The following is an 18,465-nucleotide window of genomic DNA, read 5'->3' as shown; positions in this document are numbered from 1 at the left end:
GTTTTGCAGTGTCTAGGGGCTTGAGCCCCTTGTTTTCCATTCTGCTTCTTCCCCTTCCCGCCCTTCATGGAGTGATTATGTTGACAATAATGTATAATGCGCATTCTCTTCACTGGTTTATCTGCAGAAATTTCTCTGGCCTTTTTTTTTCGGTGTTTGATTCAACACTGCACTAAAGGGGGGATGTTCCATTGAATAAAAGAGCAGTGTGGTTTTCTGGGTGTTTTTATTTTCTTTCTCTTAAATCTCCTCAACCGCCACCACAACAAAGTTACCTTGCCTGTGTTCAGCACCTGGCCTCAGTCCTCCCCTTCGCCCTAGGGTGAAACTGTGGGACATTAATTAAGGAAGCTTACCACCTGCCTCCCTGCATGTGGCTTTGGTGGTGGAAGCTGAGTGTGTGGGTGGCTCCACTGTCTCCCCCTTGTTTACTAGTTAATATAGCCGAGAACCACATTCTCCCCTCCTTAGGTTACCCCTCATGTCTAGTCTCTGTCCTTTTGAAGGCCTTTCCCTGGGCTTTGGACCCCCACATTTGATGAGCTCCAGTTGTGATTTGTGCCTGGCAGCTGCCACCTGACTAAGGCCCTGGGCCTGGGGAGGTATCAACACTAAAGGTCAAGCCAACTAATCCAGCCCATCAGGCACAGCAGCTAAAATTAAAACCGCCAAGTAGCTTTTTTCTTTCTCTGCTGGTGACTTGCAGCCTGCCAGCACTGCAGGCTTTGGGGAGTGCTGGGGGCAAGATAAAGTGCCCGAACTGCTTTGTGAGCACTTTTTTGCAAAGGGTCTTAGGCTGTCTTTTTTCAAGTTTGGGGCAGTGGATAGTACCCATTGTGGCACCAGAAAAATTTGTGTGCAATCTCCACAAGGCGGTGAGGTGCTTGCCCAGTTCCTGGGGAGAGGCGCATAGAGCTGTCTTGCTTCCCCAGCTGCCTTGCCTTCAGGGAGGCCAAGGCACTGCAGGCTCCTGCTGACCTCGACACCTGGCCATTGGGGATGACATCTGGCCTGAGCTGCTTTCCAGTTTTAAGCTGGACTGAGGCTGGCTCTTGCCATTTACTTGGAGTGGAGCTGGGGTGTCTGGGCCCCATCCGGGATGCCTGTACTAAATTTGCTATCAGGCCTGCAAGGTTGAGGAATCCTCAGAAGCAAGGCAGGTTTGGGGGGTTTCCTTAACCAACTCCTAAACTTCCGTTGACTTGGGGGAAGATCTCTTCCCTGTCCTTAACTGACAGAATGGGGGCAGGGCCTGGGGCCTGGCTACCCTCCTCGACCTTGGCTTCACCTCATTGCTTACCCCACAAGCTTGGTTTCCCTGGTGGGCTCATAGGGCGGTTAATTAGCTCTTTGAAGCTGTGGAAGCAGCAAAGTGGCGCTTATGTGGGTTTTAGAAATAAAATCAATAAATGACTTAACTACAGCTCAGCTATCTCCTCTGTGTCTGTCCCCTGGGGCCAGCTCCATTCCTGTGTTCACTCCCTCTCTGCTCCCTGCCGGCAGCCTTTGTTAAGGTTTCAGAGAGTACCAAAGTGGCTGACAAAGGCATCAGTCTCCAAGGTGCTGGAGGCCCTGAAATGGAAGAGAGAGCAGGGAGGCTTGGCCCTCAGAACCGCAGCACGCACCTGCCTTTTGTGGCAGAATCAGGGAGAGATGGGAAACACTTGCTCACTTGTCTTAAGATGCCTACGGCAGGGAAAATGCCCTCTGCTGTGTCCTGTAGTGACAGGGCCCTGCTACAGTTTCTGCTGCTACAGCAGTGTCACCACCCCCTCTGCCTGGTGAGAGAGAAGTTCCAGTGGGGAAAGGTTAGCCTTAGGGCTCTGTTACTGAGACCCAGCCAAGTGCTCTGGAAAAACCCAAGATTGGTCCAGGGAAGGAGGCTGGGTTTCTGGTTAGAAACTTAGTTGGACATAGACCTTGAGTTAGAGTTCATGTTTAGTAGTGTGGTCTCAGGGTTTGTCAAAGTGAGTGTGCACAACATGGGGATGGGGGTGAAGGAGGGTGGAGGAAATGAAAGGTGAGTCTGAGCCTCCATCTGAATACACCGAGCTGGGGTATGCAAAATAAAGGAGGGGCCCCTGTGGAGATGTCGCTCCCGGGAAAAGAGCCTGGAAATAGTTTGGGTGGGGGCCGCTGGCAAGACAAAGATTGAAAGAAACCACAAGAAAAGTAGTTGGAAAAACAAGTCAGAAGCATGTGTGTGGCCCACTAAAGAGAATGTCCCAGGAGAGTGCAGACAGTGCAGGCACTACCTTGAGTGCAGGAGGAAGAGGGGGCCTTGTGGCCAGCAGCTGGAAAGGACTGGATGAGAAGCTGGGGATGGTCAATTGGGACCAGGTCCTTAGTGGCAGGAAGGTAAGGTCTTCAGGCCGTAGGAGTCAGTGTAAGGAAGGGTTGTGCGGCCAAAGCATGCTGCCACAACTGGGATGTTAGGTGACAGCTTGGTTAGTGAGCTTACCACTTGTCTAGCAGTGACTGCCAAGGAGCTCAACTCACAGCAACCCGCCAAGGGATGGGGGGGAAACTTAGATGCGGGGCCAAGCCAGAGATAGGTGCTGGGTGGAGGATGCAGCTGTGCACTGAAGAGACCAGAGAGCCGCCGAGCATTCTTTTTTCCCCTCAATCCTATTCCTCTTTGAAATACGATATATAAAAGACGAAAAAAGAGGGTTGGCCAGTTACCTCACTGGGTTAAAGCATGGTGCTGATTAACACCAAAGTCAAGAGTTCAGATCCTCATACTGGCCAGCTGCCAAAACAAAAAAATTGGAAAATACTGAAAAATGTAAGAAAAGAATTTCCACATTCCCTCTACATCTGTGGAGGCACATTTTGGTGTGTTCTTTCCGGTCTTTTTTCTCTACTTGGACACGTGGAGCCATGGGAGAGTGGTGGGGAGTATCGCTTGGGGGCAGGGGTAAGGCAGGGCTTGGCAATCAGTCCTGGGTAGGACTTGCAGCTTGGCCATCACACTGAGCTTGTAATTCCAGGGCTGGGTCTGCAGTGGCTCGGAAACAGCTTGGCCTTCCCTGAACCAGGCTCTCAATAGCATCCTGCAGCTGCCCAGGCCTCTGACCTGCTTCCTTGGCCCTCAGAACAGAACACCCAATTCTTCCCCTCAACCGGCCCACCACCCTGGGGGGCCCAGGCAGCCTTTGAAATAGCACAAGGTCCTGGTTTCCTTTCTCTCAAAGAACAAAGCAGGATCCAGAGTCTGCCCCCACGAGATCAGGAGGCAGCTGCTGGATAAGGCAGGGATTTATAGTCTCATTCAAGTATAAATTTGAGGAAGGAATGCAAGGCTCAGAAAGGGAAAGCAACCAGATGAAGTTCACACAGCAAGTCAGTGCTGGGGCCAGGACACGAGCAGTGGATGGTGGGCAGCCAAAGCCTCAAGAGGACGGGCCTGAAGCTTCTAGGCTGTGCGGGTGGTGATGCAAAACTCCGGAGGCGCAGCTTCAGCTCCCATTTTCCAAGTGAGGTCACAGCTGGAACCCTGGCCCCTTGAATCCCTGCCTGGTGTGTGGCCCCAGGTGGGAGGAGGGAGTGGGAGAAGGCCTCCAGTCACTTACCCAGCAGCTGGGTCACAGGGAGACTGCATCGCCACTCACTGATGTTATGAATCGGTGGGGAATGCTTCCGATTCTGCCACCCCTGTGGCTCACAGGACTACAGTTCCCAGGGGCCCTGGCTCCAGGAGGGAGGCCTCTAGCTAGAGCTGGCCTGTAATCTGACTAGCCTCCAAAAGGTCACTTCAGAGCTCCTTGAGGGACAGCAACAGGGGGAGCTCAGAAAGGCCTGGCTTTGGTGGGGGTGGTGTGAGGGCAGTGGCCCTGCCTCAAGCAACCTCCCCCACACTATCCTCTGGAACCTAGGGTCCTGGTCCCCCTTCTCACAGATGCCCAGTGTCCTCCCTGCTAGCTGCATCTCTTTTGTCCAGGGCACATTGAACCTCAGCCTGGAGGGGGTCCCAGCCCTTCTTGCCACGACATGCAGCCTCCCCAGTCCACTGAAGGGCTGCCATGGTGAGCTGGACAGAGCCCATCCAGCCTGTGCTTTGCAGTCTCTACAGGTAAATGTCTACAAGCCAAGCAGCTCTGATGAAGGGCAAGTGTGTCTGAACCCCTGGGGCTGGGCCTCCTGCCCCCTTACACCTGTCCCCCTTGACAGCCCCTTTGGACTCTTTAAGGAGCACTGATCAAGCACCCAGTCCCTCCCTTCATCTATCACCCAGGAAAAGGGCACAGACTGTGGAAAGCCCTAGCCAAAGTCACATGGCTGATCGGCACTAATCAGGCCTCCCAATCCAGCACTTTGCCTGCTGCATCCTGTCTCCAACCCTGCAAAAGGACAGGGACAAGAGACAAGTCAGAAGACCTATGTACAAGGCCTGGAGGAAGTGGGTCAGTACAGACTGTGAACAAGCCAGGTTGGGCCTGGCAGAGCTCGTTCCTCCTCCCCTCCCCTCACCCCAAAATAGCTGCCTGAGCTGCCAGGCCAAGACCCTCCCATCGTGAGGGAAGGCGGGGCATGCTGCTGGGAGCCAGGCTTTAAATCCCCTTGCAGCTGGAGAGTTCCACTCCCTGGCTGGAGGCACCACCAAGGTAGTGTCCACTTGTCCGTCTGTTCGGCCCGCCCTCAGCAGCCATGTCCCGGCCCCTGTCGGACCATGAGAAGAGAAAGCAAATCAGCGTGCGTGGCCTGGCTGGTGTGGAGAACGTGGCCGAGCTGAAAAAGAACTTCAACCGGCACCTACATTTCACACTCGTCAAGGACCGCAACGTGGCCACCCCACGAGACTACTACTTTGCACTGGCCCACACCGTGCGCGACCACCTTGTGGGTCGCTGGATCCGCACGCAGCAGCACTACTATGAGAAGGACCCCAAGGTGCTGCTGGGGCACCCCGAGGGTGGGGGATGGGCTGGGGTCCCTGCCAGGTAGCCATGAGATCTTGATTAAGTGGGCTGCCCCTTCCTGGGATCAGGGTGTTCTGCAGCAAAATAAAGCGTCACTCCAGTTTCCTGTGGTTGGAGAATTCCAGGGGTGCCAGGCCCAACCCAGAGAGAGAAACCTGGGGCAGGGGCAGGTCAGGGGGCTCAGGATAGGTGGGCTGGTTGCAAAGGCCCAATGTCCACTCAGAGAAGGTTGAGGGGGCTGCCGGTGGGCAGGAAGGCGCCTGCAGCGTGGATTGGACCTGGACTGGAAGGATGCGTCATTGAATTTTTGCATGGCGTGCCTGTGAAGCAGGCAGGGCAAGGCTGGGGCAGCTGGGGCGGCAGGGATCAAGTGTCTGGTGGGGTCACTGGTAAATGTCAGCAACCTAACACCCCACAGTGAGCAGCGGGGGAGGGGCATGTGGGTGGGGCAGGGAGGAGACCCACGAAAACCAGGAGACCAGGCACTATCAGCATCCTAGCTCCTGGTGCCTCTCTGTCCCCTTTTTGGAACTGAGGCTTGAGAGCCAAGGGGAACTGAGCACTGCAAGGGTGGGAAGTGACAATCTCTAGCCCTGAGTCACTGTGTGACCTTGAGCAGTGACTCTTTTCTCTGGGCCTTGGCCTTGCCCTCTTTGTGAGCGCTTGGAGGTGCTTCTCTTTGTCTTGACACCCTGATGGGCTATAGGGAGGCATGTGTGTAGCAGAAGGGGTTCCCACCTCTCTTAAGCACCTCAGTCCTTCAGGTAGGTATGGCCAGCCCCATTTTCCAGATGAGGAAACTGAGGCCCGAGAAGGAAGCGATTTGTCCAAAGTCAGAGGAATACTGGGACCAGAATCTCACCTGTTAGGCCCCAAAGCCTGAGAATTTTCTTCTGAGAGGGAAGAAAAAATTGGAGACAGGGATGGTACATGCTGGAGCCTGGGAGTAGGGCAGAAGGGTAAGGGGACCAGGCTGAGCTAGGCCTGCCTGAATGTTGGGGGATGGCCCTGACTCCCCTCCCATGCCCATCTGTCTCTCTGGGCAGAGGATCTACTACCTGTCTTTGGAGTTCTACATAGGACGGACGCTACAAAACACCATGGTGAACCTGGCCTTGGAAAATGCCTGTGATGAGGCCACCTACCAGGTATGTGGGGAGGTGGGAGGTGGGGTGAGCATTACAAATTGTGGGATTCCCCTGCTGGCACTTGGCCGTGACCACTGCCACCTTCCACTAGCTGGGGCTGGACATGGAGGAGCTGGAGGAAATTGAGGAGGATGCAGGTCTGGGCAACGGGGGCCTGGGCCGGCTGGCAGGTATGTGGATAGGGTTGCAGGGGGTGGGTGGGCAGAAGGGTTCCTTCCTGCTGGGTTCCTGACACCCACCTTCCTGCACCCCCAGCCTGCTTTCTGGACTCCATGGCAACATTGGGCCTGGCTGCCTATGGCTATGGGATCCGCTATGAGTTTGGGATTTTTAACCAGAAGATCAGCGGAGGCTGGCAGGTGAGCACTTGGCCCTGACCTGTGGGGCCCAGTCATGATGGAGAGGACCCCCATTTGGTCATCCATCACTGGATAGGTCCAGAACCAGCCCCAGCCTCTGTGGAAAGCATCCTTGCCCCTCCCCCCTTGCCCCAAAGCCAGTTGGTGACCTCTGGAACAGGTGGTCCACACCTGTGGTCTGCTTGGGACATACCATGTCCCACTGGATAGCCCACCAGACCAAGCAGCCATCCCAGAGCCCTTAATTGACGCACCAGGCCCACTGCCGCTGCCCTGCCCACCACCCTCTGTGGTGTGAGCACCTGGGCCTGACGCTGCCCCATTTCCTCCCCTGACCTGCCTCGGGCTCAGATGGAGGAGGCTGATGACTGGCTTCGCTATGGCAACCCCTGGGAGAAGGCCCGACCCGAGTTCATGCTGCCTGTGCACTTCTATGGCCGAGTGGAGCACACCAGCCACGGCGCCAAGTGGGTGGACACACAGGTGAGGATACAGCCATGGGATGCGGGGAACACAGCGAGGGGGTAGGAGGCGCAGGAAGCTCCTAGAGGAAGCGGGAAACAGGGAAAGAGCCTGGAGGCTATTGGACCCAGTGCTGTTTCACGACTGAGGACACTGAGGCTCAGAGAGCTTAAGTGACTTACTCAAGGTCACGCAGCCGGAGCCAGGAGAGGCTGGAGAGTCACAGGGAGCCAGGCTCAGTGGGAGGCTGGGAGGAGGAGAGAGGCTGCGGGTTTCACCAGCGTCTCTCCCCTGATCCAGCTCCTCTCCACACCCCCAGACTTATCAAAGGACTATCACAGTGACTTGATCCTGCCCTGCACATCTGAACTGGGGGCTTGACAGAAAGCAAAGCAACAGCTCAGAAAGGGGAATGGGGGCTGACCAATTAGCTCAGTTGGTTAGAGCGTGGTGCTGGTAACACCAATGTCCGGGGTTCAATCCTTGTACCCTCCAGCTGCCAATGAATGAATGAATGAATAATTAATTGGGATGGGAAAAAATTAAAGCCCTGAGAGAGAAATTGACTTGTTCAAGGACATGCAGTAAGTTAGAGGGAGCCTAAAGCCATAATAGGTATCTGCATCCTGGTTCAGTCAATCCTCTTGCTGTGGCTGCAGGTCATCAGCCTTCAGAAGGGCTGCACAGAAACCTCTAGGCTTTCAGAATTGGGCAATTGTTTTGCTGTCATCCAGGCTAAGGCCCAGCAGGCACTGCTGGCGGTACATGCCAGGTGTACATGGCAGCCTGGCACTAGAAGCTCTGGCTAGAAGGCAGGAGACCTGGCTTCGCTGGCTCTGCCCGCCTGGCCCGCCTGGCTATATGCTCTTGGGTCAGTCCTTCCCCTCTCTGAACAGCAGCTTCCACTGTGCTCCAATCAGGGTTACTTGGTGGAGGGGAGGGAGGGTCATGCCCTTTAAAGAAGCTACTTTGGAGGAGTGGATGTGCCCCTGGCACTGTGGTAGCAAGCAGTTATTGGCAGCAATTAGTGATGTTTGCTAATTGCGGGAGGTAGGGCCAGCATTAGTCACAGCTAATTAGCCCTGTGGTCAACCAGCCTCTTAGGTGGACTTGACCTCTGTGAGCCCTTTAGCCTGACCCCAGGTTCTCCCAGCCCTCTCGTGAGTCCAAAGTGTCCTCCATCTTTTGCTCAGGCCCATCTAGCCTGCTCAGCCCTGTCAGAGTGGTCACCAACAGAGTCCCCCCTTGGGCTCTGGGCTTGTCACTGTCTCCTTCCATAATCCTCACAACATTTTTTTTTTGGCGGCTGGCAGGTACAGGGAAGCAAACCCTTGACCTTGGTGTTACAAGGCTGTGCTCTAACCAATTAAGCTAACTGGCCAGCCCCTTATCCTCAAAACATCCCGACAAGGCAGGAGTTGGGGGTGTCAGGGGGAGCTGTTGGGGTATGTCTTTCGTTATAGATGATGTTCACAGAAATTATGGGGTTTGCTCATGGTCCACCTAGCTAGTAAATGCCAGCACTGGGATTAGAACCCAGCATTGAGAGTTGGCAGAGTGCAGGGGCAAAACCTTGAGTTCAAGACCTGAGAGCAACAGAGGCTCCAGGAGTCAGACACAGGCAGATGCCCAGGGCTGGCACCCTTGGCAGACTGTCCAGCTCCTGACAGCGGGTGCTCCCACAGGTGGTATTAGCCATGCCCTACGACACGCCTGTACCAGGCTACCGCAACAACATTGTCAACACCATGCGCCTCTGGTCAGCCAAGGCACCCAATGACTTCAACCTCAAGGACTGTGAGTTCGTCCGCTGGAAGGCAGCAGCCCCAGCCCACCCCTGGCCCACGCTCAGCCCAAACCTGACCCTGTCCCCACTTTTGCCCCTCAGTCAACGTCGGTGGCTACATCCAGGCTGTGCTGGACCGCAACCTGGCTGAGAACATCTCTCGTGTCCTGTACCCCAATGATAATGTGCGTCACCCCCTGGGCTGGGGGCAGGAAGCCTGAGTCAGGGAGAGCTGGGGAGGGACACTTGCTGGTGCCCTAGTCACACCCAGGGCATATTGCTGGCCTTGTGTTATGTCCTGTTCTCCCTACCCCAAGTCTTGTGGGAGGATACCTGAATCCTGAGGGAAGCAGGTTAGGGGAGGATACTTTGGAGGAGCTGTTCCCTGACAACAACTGCAACACTCCTGGCCCTTGTATGTCCCCCTTCCTGACACTGTCCCCCACTACTACTTGTTGGTGGGGAAAAGCACCTTGGGTCCTAGAGGTGGGGACTGTTCAGGGCTCAGGCGTCTTGGTGTGGGTGGGACTCTCCTGGCCACACCCACAGCACCTTTAGGCCACGCCCCCGTCACCTTGGATCCATCCCACCTTGCCTTGTTCCTAGTTCTTCGAGGGGAAGGAGCTTCGGCTGAAGCAGGAATACTTCGTAGTGGCCGCCACCCTCCAAGACATCATCCGCCGCTTCAAGTCTTCCAAGTTCGGCTGCCGTGATCCCGTGCGCACGAATTTCGATGCCTTCCCGGATAAGGTATCATGCCTGTGGAAGGGCGGCCCTTTGCATCCTGTGCAGCATGTGCCATGCTTCTCCCTTTCAGCCTCAGCCTGCCTGCCCCATTGTATAGATGGGGAGCTGGAGGCTAGGTGTATGTGTGTGGGGTGTGTGTGGCTTGCTGAGGATCCCCAATCAACAAGCACATAACCTGGGCTCCCCCACTTCTCCAGACCACCAGCTGCCCCCATAGCACCTCCGCCCCCAGCTCAGACATAGAACCATGCCAGGTGGGGAAAGGGGGCTCTGAAAAGGTCTGCAAAGGTCAGTGACCATAGATAGCACTTGGTTTGAAGCCTGGACTGATTCCCAGTCCCCCTCCCCCGCAGGTGGCCATCCAGCTCAATGACACCCACCCTTCCTTGGCCATCCCCGAGCTTATGAGGATTCTGGTAGACCTGGAGCGGCTGGACTGGGACAAGGTGGGCTTCGGGACCCCTCCACCCCTGCCTGACCCTCCCTGCCTCAGGGTTCCCTTCTCAGTTTTGGGAGTGGAAGGATGCCAGTGGAGTGAACAAGGGGAATTGAGGCCAGATGGCAAGTGTCAGGGCACCTGGTCCTGCAGCAGCCTTAGGGCTTTGCCTGGCGTCCTGACTCCCCACCCCGTGTGCCAGGCATGGGACGTGACAGTGAAGACCTGTGCCTACACCAACCACACGGTGCTGCCCGAGGCCCTGGAGCGCTGGCCCGTGCACCTCATCGAGACGCTGCTGCCGCGGCACCTCCAGATCATCTACGAGATCAACCAGCGCTTCCTTAACGTGAGTCAGGGAGGCGCGGGGGTTCGGGGGAGCTGGAGAGTGGGAATCCAGTCTAGGGCCTGGGAGCGGGGGAGCGGAAGAGGTGTCCTGAGACTGGCGCAGGTAGAGCTGTAGGCGGAGCTCTGGAGGTACGGAGCTGGGCGCCCGTGTTCCTGAGTCCTGGTCCAGGGTCTGGGCTCTCCCCGCACAGCGAGTGGCTGCAGCATTCCCAGGGGACGTAGACCGGCTGCGTCGCATGTCGCTCGTGGAGGAGGGCGCGGTGAAGCGCATCAACATGGCACACCTGTGCATCGCCGGTTCGCACGCCGTCAACGGCGTGGCTCGCATCCACTCCGAGATCCTCAAGAAGACCATGTGAGCCCCGCTCCCCAGACCCCGCCCCTCTAGCCAGGCCCCGCCCACACAACACACCTGCCACGTATAGGCCCCGCCCCTTCACCGCCAGGGCATCGACCATTCATGGTATTCCCCAGCTGGCCCCTTCCACAGGTGGCGTCGCTCTTACAAGCACCAGAACCCCTTGAAGTACAGTCCTGGCCCGAGATGACCCCATCTTACGCACATCACCCCCCACCTTCCCCAGGTCTGCATCCCCCACCCCAGGCCCCTTTCAGCAATAGACCAGGGTAGGGGACCCAGGGAGGCGGCCTTCATCCCACAGGGCTGAGTGTTGACCCCCATCCAACTCCATCCTGTAGCTTTAAGGACTTCTATGAGCTGGAGCCTCATAAGTTCCAGAATAAGACCAATGGCATCACCCCTCGGCGCTGGCTGGTTCTGTGTAACCCCGGGCTGGCAGAAGTCATTGCTGAGGTGAGAGGCCACTGTGTGGCCAGTAGGGTCAACACAGGACACTGCAGGGATCAGATGGATACGATCGTGTATGCGGTTCACTGTACAAGGGCTCCCAGCTGAGGGCTGAAGTCCATTCTGCGCTGCGTTCCCCAAGCCTTGCACCCGCCTGGGGGAAGGGGCCCTATTTTCTTATTTGCATGAGGGTGCCCTATGAGCTAATGGAGGCCCTTGCTGTGGAGGTCAATGTGGTGAAGTTCACAGTCTAATGGGGTCATCCACGGGTCACATCTGAAATGGGACTGGAAGGGGGCAGGCATCTGGTAGAGGAGGCTCAAGGTCATGCCAGCGTGAGGAAAGGCCAGGAAGCCAGGAAGTCCTGCTGGGGTCAGGTGGGGTCAGCCATCAGAGCTCAAGGCTGGGTGAGGAGGAAGATGGACATGGATGCATCATGCTCCATGTCCGAGGCTGGAGAGGGAGGAGCCGGGAGGGCTCCAGGAGCAGTCTGCTGGGTGGTGGGGGTTTGGCTGACCCTCTGTGTCTGGAGGAGGGAGGACAGGGGGATGGGCTTGACGGAGAGCCATCTTCCACAGCGCATTGGGGAGGACTATATCTCGGACCTGGACCAGCTGCGCAAATTGCTAGCCTACGTGGATGATGAAGCCTTTATCCGGGATGTGGCCAAAGTGAAGCAGGTGGGGAGGGCTGCGACCTGGGACACCTGGGACAGGGCCGGCATGTGGAGAGTGCTGGAGGGGCCAGAGGTCTGGGTCATGCACGACGAATAGAGCTCATCTCTCCCGCCAATGCCAGGCCATTGGTAAAAGTTGCCTGGTGGAGTCTATGGTGGGAAGGCATCATCTGACCTCATGGGAAGAGTGCTGACATTGATTAGCCATGTCTGCGCTGGTGCAGGAGTGGATGAAGGTAGCAAGTGAGCCTCCTGTCACCTTCCCTCCTGGGCCTGAGTGGAAGGAAATGACTGTAGGGTTTCCGAGGCCGAGGCCTATTGGTGAGCCATCCCCTCTCCCCTGCCTCCAGGAAAACAAGTTGAAGTTCTCTGCGTACCTAGAGAGCGAGTACAAAGTCCATATCAACCCCAACTCGCTCTTCGACATCCAGGTGAAGCGAATTCATGAATATAAGCGCCAGCTCCTCAACTGCCTCCATGTCATCACCCTGTACAACCGTGAGCGGCTAGGATTCTGCCCTGTCCCTCAGTTCTCCCCCTCTGTGTACCTCCTGGTATAGTACACACTGCCCAACCAATATCTCCTTAGGCCTTGTGACAACTCTTGGGACATGGAAGTATACCCATTTCACAAATGGGCAAACAGGCTCAGAGGGGGAAGGTGACAGTCACATAGCAAGTGACTGCCCAAGTCAGGCCTACTGTCTTCCAGCCCAGGCTCTGGCTGGAAGGGTGCTGTCAGGGGCTGCTACCAGGAGGGAAAAGCTGGCCCGCTTGACCCCTCTCTTCTCCACAGGCATCAAAAAGGAGCCCAATAAGTTTTTCGTGCCTCGGACTGTGATGATTGGAGGGAAGGTGAGAAGCTGGGGCACAGACCAGGGCTCTGGTCCTTTGATACCCAAATCGAAGTCAGCCTGGGTTGCAGGATAGGGGTGAGGGTAGGGCTGTAGAGCTGACCCCAGACTGTGCCCCCACAGGCTGCCCCTGGGTACCACATGGCCAAGATGATCATCAAGCTCATCACGGCCATTGGGGATGTGGTCAACCACGACCCAGTGGTGGGAGACCGCCTCCGCGTGATCTTCCTGGAGAACTACCGAGTCTCACTGGCTGAGAAAGGTGGGGAGCTGCCCACAGGGACCCGAGGGAGGGTCTGACTAGTTCAGTCCCAGGAAGAGACATTAGTCATCTTTTCCTGGGTACTTGCACTTCAAAGAAGAATCTGGAGAGGGCAATGCTTAAACCACAAGGATGTCCTTCTGATGGTGGAATTTCAGGCAATATAGAGTAAAATTACCAGGGACACGGGCCTTGTTGATGCCCTTCAAATCACACAATGGAGGCAGGGAGAATCCAGGTTGGATCCCAGATTCTCAAGAATCAACAAGAGGTGGAGGGCAGGGTGGGAGTGAGAGGGATGCTTGCTTGGTGAAGACTGGCAGACTGGCATGGAGGGGACTCTGAATCTGGTCATGCCGAGGGCCAGCCTAATCCCAGAGTCCCCAGCTGGGGTGGGATTCTTCCCCGAGGTGACCTGGTCCCTCTGCTGCCGCTCCACAGTGATCCCAGCTGCCGACCTCTCTGAGCAGATCTCCACTGCGGGCACTGAGGCCTCAGGCACCGGCAACATGAAATTCATGCTCAACGGAGCTCTGACTATTGGCACCATGGACGGGGCCAACGTGGAGATGGCAGAAGAGGCTGGAGAGGAGAACTTCTTCATCTTTGGCATGCGGGTGGAGGACGTGGAAAAGCTTGACCAGAGGGGGTACGGGGGTCATGGATGGGGGGCACCATGATGTGGCTGCCAGAGAGCAGTGCTGGGAGTGGGGTGCATGCCTGGAAAGGCTGGCGAAGGCTGTGCAAGGTCTTAGTTATGGCCACCAGCATTCTGGAAAATGTTTGAGGGAGCTTATGGCAAATAAGGTTAATGAAACGGGAGAAGTAACACAGAACTGAAGGAAAAGGAAGAGAAAATTATATCAACCCTAAGAGATAAGAGTGTTCTAGAATGGGAAGTAAAATGAAATCCTTTGCTTCCTGGAAGCCACAGCAAAAAGGGAAATATGAGCACAGTAGTAGCAACTCTGCGTGTGGTCGGAAACATAGTTCTTCAGAGGAGATATTTTCCTGGCATTACTTTTAAAATTTATTTTTAAATGAGATTTTTTTTTTTTTTCTTATCATAAAAGTAATATGTGCTCATTGATTGGAAAAATAGAAAACCACAAAGAATGAAATAACTGTCATCCATAATCTCATCACCCAGATTTAAAGCCACAGTCCCCCTTTTATGTATTTATGTTTATATATATTTTATATGTTTATATGTTCAAATGTATAAACATATAATATATACTTATAATGTATATATAGAGTGCTTTAATATATATGTATATATAAGCATATACATATAGCTTTCAAAAGTTGGGAATAGGGCCGGCCCGTGGCTCACTCGGGAGAGTGCGGTGCTGAGAACACCAAGGCCCCGGGTTCGGATCCCATATACGGATGGCCAGTTCACTCACTGGCTGAGCGTGGTGCTCACAACACCAAGTCAAGGGTTAAGATCCCCTTACCGGTCATCTTTCAAAAAAAAAAAAAAAAAAAGTTGGGAATAATGTATGTACAATTTTGAATCCTGATATCTTATTTAACATTGGAGAGACATTTTCTTTTCTTGTTTTTTTTTTTTTTTTGTCGTTTTTTCGTGACCGGCACTCAGCCAGTGAGTGCACCGGTCAGTCCTATATAGGATCCGAACCCGCGGCGGGAGTGTCGCCGCGCTCCCAGCGCAGCACTCTACCAAGTGCGCCACGGGCTCGGCCCTGGAGAGACATTTTCCATGTCATTAAATAGTCTTCAAAATATTTTCAATGTTTGTATAGTGTTCAGTCTTGTGGACATGATATAGCTTATTTAACCAATTCCATATAGTTGGATTAAGGTTGATTTCCCCTGTTAGTCTAAATATTACTGTGATGAACAACTTTTGCACCTATGCCATATCTCCAATTATTTTCTTAATTATAAGAGGGGATATTTTTGAGCCCAAAAGTATGAATTCTTAAGGTTCTTGACTCAGATTGCCAAATTGCTTTCCAGAAAGTTAGTACCAGTTTACACTCTCACCAACAACTTATGAGAGCTGGCGTTATTAAATACTGAAAGGAATTTCTCCTGTCAGGATTGATTAGAAAGTTCAGACTTTGTCCTTTGGGCAGGAGAAGAGCAGTTGGACAGTCTGAGTTCAAGGGGACACACATGAGGATGGAGCTGTTGGCTTCTCTTGGAGCCCAAAGGCGAGGCCAGAGATGCATGTGGGGGACAAAAGCCATTTATGGATGAAGCAAACCCATTAGGAGTCACATTGGTGTGTGGGAGGCAGAGCACTTGTTGGGGGCTTTGGCTCCGACACTTACCTTTCTCTCCCCTTCAGGGTTAAGTTTCCTCATCCATAAAATTGGGGATGAAAAGCTGAGCAGAGAAGGGAGGGGATGGCCAGGGAAGGACCTCCAGAGGGGGTATGGCAGCTTCAGGAAGGGCAGCAGCAGGCTGGGCCTGGGTTTTGACCCTGGAGCTTGGGACTTCCCAGATTTTCTCTGGAGGAGGAGTCAGGAACCTTCTGCAAAGAACTGACCACCGCTCTGCCCTGGCAGGTACAATGCCCAGGAGTACTACGATCGCATTCCTGAGCTTCGGCAGACTATCGAGCAGCTGAGCAGCGGCTTCTTCTCTCCTAAACAGCCCGACCTGTTCAAGGACATTGTCAACATGCTCATGCACCATGATCGGTGAGCAGGCCACTCCAGGAACCACGCAGGTGGGGCTGCTGGGTTGCACAGGGGTCCTGGATAGTGGGGCCAGGCCCTTCGGAAGCAGCATTACACTCCAGGTTTCCAGCTGTCCACTGCTACAAGATGGGTTTGGCCCTTGACCTTATAGAGCTTCCTGCCTCTCCTTTCCCCTCCAGCTTTAAAGTCTTTGCGGATTATGAAGACTACATTAAATGCCAGGAGAAAGTCAGTGCCCTATATAAGGTAAGGGGTCCTGGGTCAGGGGTTGGCAGTGCTTTGGTGGCCCTTGCTGAGATGAGGCAGAACGTGGGGTCCCCGTCGGCATAGTGAACCCAGAGCTTCCCTTTGGCCTGTAGAACCCGAGAGAGTGGACGCGGATGGTGATCCGGAACATAGCCACCTCGGGCAAGTTCTCCAGCGACCGCACCATTGCCCAGTACGCCCGGGAGATCTGGGGCGTAGAGCCTTCCCGTCAGCGCCTGCCAGCCCCTGATGAGATGATCTGAGCCTCCAGTCCAGACCCCAAATCAGCCCTTGAGCCTGTTTGCAATCCCTTGGGCCAGCCCCAGCTTCTGATCCAGAGGGTGGGGTGTTGGAGTTAGATCTCTAAGCCCCTTCCTGGAATCCTCATTTTCCCCTAGCCTCGAGGTCCTAGAGTCCAGCGTGACTAAGGACACTGCTCCACTACTGTCCTCGGGCTCCCCGCCCCCTCCTATTGATGGGGTCTGACCAACTGCACCGGCTCCCCAATAAATTGATTCTCCTTGGGATCGTCCTTACTCCTCTCTCTATTGAGAAATATTTTTAGTTCTTGGTGGGCACAACGGCAGCTGCGCAATCGCCCCCATATCCCCCACCCCGGCAGGTGCCTCCAGGGACGGGGGGATGGTGGGGGGAAAGTGGAGAGGACCGCCCGCCGGGGCGGGGCCTGGGACTCTCCAGCCCCTTTCCCCGGCGTCACCCTCCACGCCTCTCTTCCCAGCGCTGTGTCCATACTAGGTCAGCGGCCAGCCTGGCTGGCCGGGGGCGGGGCGTCCGTCTGGGTGGGACCTACCGGGGCTGGGGGCTGGGAGCCGGGACTTGGGCTGAAGCCTCCGGGACTACCGAGGATCCACGCTGTCGCGGGCGGGACCCAGGAGGGCAGGAACTCGTGGAGGCTTGGCGCCTTCTTGGCCCCGCCCCTAGCCCCGCCCCACTGCGGCGTTCACGGGTCTCTTAGCAGGCGGCGATGCTCCATCCAAAGTCGGGGCAGCGTTAGGGAAGGGGACATCCACAGATCGTCTAGGCTAGGCCACTGTCCCGCCCCTCATTATGGGGAAACTGAGGCCAGAAAGGGCCTGTTTCTAGGTCTCACGTTACCAAGATTGAGGTGCGGGAGGTCTTGGCTCCCCCGCCCCGAGGCAGGGAGGGGCAAGCCTCGGAAGGGAGGTTTGGGGCCGGTGGTTTCACAGTGAGTGGGTTTGAACCCAAACGGCCGGAAACTGTTACCGGCTCCCCTAGGCCCGGCTTGTGGGGACCCCAACCGCCTGCGGCTGCCCCCCATAAGTTCCTCCTTGCCGGGGCCCAGCCTTCCAGTCCTCAGGCTGCGGAGAACGCACCGCCACTTGCAGCTGCCCCTTTCCATCTGGCCCCGTGGGGAGCCAGGCTTCCGGGACCCCGGCCCCTTGTGTGAACTGGAGCCCCTCACCCCATCCCCAGGCATCGAGGCCGTGTCTCCAGGTAGCCGCGTTTTTCATTCTTGCTCCCCACTGGGCCCTCCCCGCAAAATGCTCCCATCCTGTCCTAGCCCCTCCCCCAAACTTTCACAACCACCCGCTGCCCCCACGCCCCCGACCTCCAGCAGGCCTGTGCCTCCGCCGCCTGCAGGAAGACGCCCGACCCCGGGCCGGGTTAGCCCCGTGGGAACCGTTTGTCTCGAAAACAGGAACCCGGGCCGGGGGCTGGGCTGGGCGGGGCGCCCCTTCCCCACCGCAGTCCGCTTCCTGCCCCTCCCGGCTTCCTCCGCCCGACACCCAGGCAGGGCGGGGGGCAAGGGGGCGACCGGTGGGGGGAGGGGCTCACAGTTTAGTTTCCCCCTCCGTGATCTCCGCTCGCCCGCCCCCCGCGCGGCCGGTGGCGCAGCCCCCCGCCCGCGGCCCTGGCTCCCCGGGCGGCGCGGCAGGGGAGGGGTTAAGCTGCCGCAGGGACCGCCGCGTGCGGGGCGCGAGGGAGCCCCCAGTGGGGGAGGCGCAGCCGGCGGTGCGGAGCCGGGCGCAGGGGCGGGAGGGGAGGGGAGGGGGCGGCCGCGGCGAGGGGGCGGGGCTGCGGGGAGCCGGGAACGGGGCCGCGGCGCGGAGAGCGGGCGGGAGCCGCAGCCGCAGCGAGGCCGGCGGGCGGGAGCGCAGAGGTGGCGCCGGCCGGCCGGGTGCGGGCTCCTTGCGTCGGGTCCCAAGAGTGAGTGAGCGAGCGCGGGCAGAGGAGGGCGCGGCCCCTAGGGGCCCCCCAGGGCGGCGCAGGCGGGCTGGGGGCGGCGGGTGGGTGCGGAGTCTGCGGCCGGGGTCGCGGGTAGGAGACAGCTGCAGTGAGAGCTGAGGCGCTCTGCATCACCCGCGGGAGGGGGGCACCCACGGCGCACCCGGCTCTTCCCAGCTCCATCTCAGTGGGGTCCTCCCCTGCGAATCCCCATTTGACAGATGAGAAAATTGAGGCTCCAAGAAGCCAAGTGATTCTCAAGGTCACACAGCGAGGAAGCAGCGGAGCCAGGTGGGGAGGGCCCTGGGTGGCTCCTAGGAAAAAGTCCGTCTGAGAACTCCGTAGAGGGACTCCCCCGACCCCCATCCTGCGGGAGTGTGTATAGGGGCCGGGTACCTTTCTGTGGAGCAGGATCTGCCGAGGTCTGGGAGTGCAGAGAGTCAGGGTGCTGGGGCCGCAGGGCGGGCCTTGGGCCGCGGGTGAAGTGTGTGTGCGTTGGGGGGGAGCGGCAGAATGGGCGTGTGT

The 18,465-nt window shown here is 56.7% G+C and overlaps 1 protein-coding gene across 2 annotated transcripts; it reads left to right on the top strand.

Annotated features, from left to right (window-relative positions):
• Positions 1-4,573: 4,573 nt before the first annotated feature.
• Positions 4,574-16,268, top strand: PYGM (glycogen phosphorylase, muscle associated). 2 transcript variants are annotated; one of them, XM_063092964.1, is made up of 20 exons: positions 4,574-4,893; positions 5,969-6,070; positions 6,162-6,240; positions 6,326-6,429; positions 6,781-6,912; positions 8,577-8,688; positions 8,780-8,862; positions 9,284-9,427; positions 9,778-9,870; positions 10,063-10,209; positions 10,400-10,563; positions 10,908-11,022; positions 11,595-11,696; positions 12,043-12,190; positions 12,489-12,547; positions 12,670-12,811; positions 13,253-13,460; positions 15,352-15,486; positions 15,666-15,732; positions 15,846-16,268. In XM_063092964.1, the coding sequence occupies exons 1-20, from the start codon at positions 4,651-4,653 to the stop codon at positions 15,993-15,995; spliced, it is 2,529 nt and encodes an 842-aa protein (XP_062949034.1). In that variant the 5' UTR covers positions 4,574-4,650; the 3' UTR covers positions 15,996-16,268. The 2 variants fall into 2 exon arrangements, with proteins under 2 accessions (XP_062949034.1, XP_062949035.1); XM_063092965.1 differs by lacking the exon at positions 4,574-4,893 and adding an exon at positions 5,444-5,686.
• The last annotated feature ends 2,197 nt before the right edge of the window (positions 16,269-18,465 follow it).

The sequence above is a fragment of the Cynocephalus volans genome, chromosome 4 (assembly GCF_027409185.1).
Source record: "Cynocephalus volans isolate mCynVol1 chromosome 4, mCynVol1.pri, whole genome shotgun sequence".
NCBI lineage: Eukaryota > Metazoa > Chordata > Mammalia > Dermoptera > Cynocephalidae > Cynocephalus > Cynocephalus volans.
Note: the sequence above shows the minus strand (reverse complement) of the source record. Positions and strands in the feature narration are given on the sequence as shown.

Coding starts and splice junctions, on each gene's coding strand:
- PYGM (XM_063092964.1), top strand. CDS start 4,651: ATGTCCCGGCCCCTGTCGGACCATGAGAAGAGAAAGCAAATCAGCGTG. Junction 6,071..6,161: donor GTGATGAGGCCACCTACCAG/GTATGTGGGGAG, acceptor ACCTTCCACTAG/CTGGGGCTGGACATGGAGGA. Junction 9,428..9,777: donor TCGATGCCTTCCCGGATAAG/GTATCATGCCTG, acceptor CCTCCCCCGCAG/GTGGCCATCCAGCTCAATGA.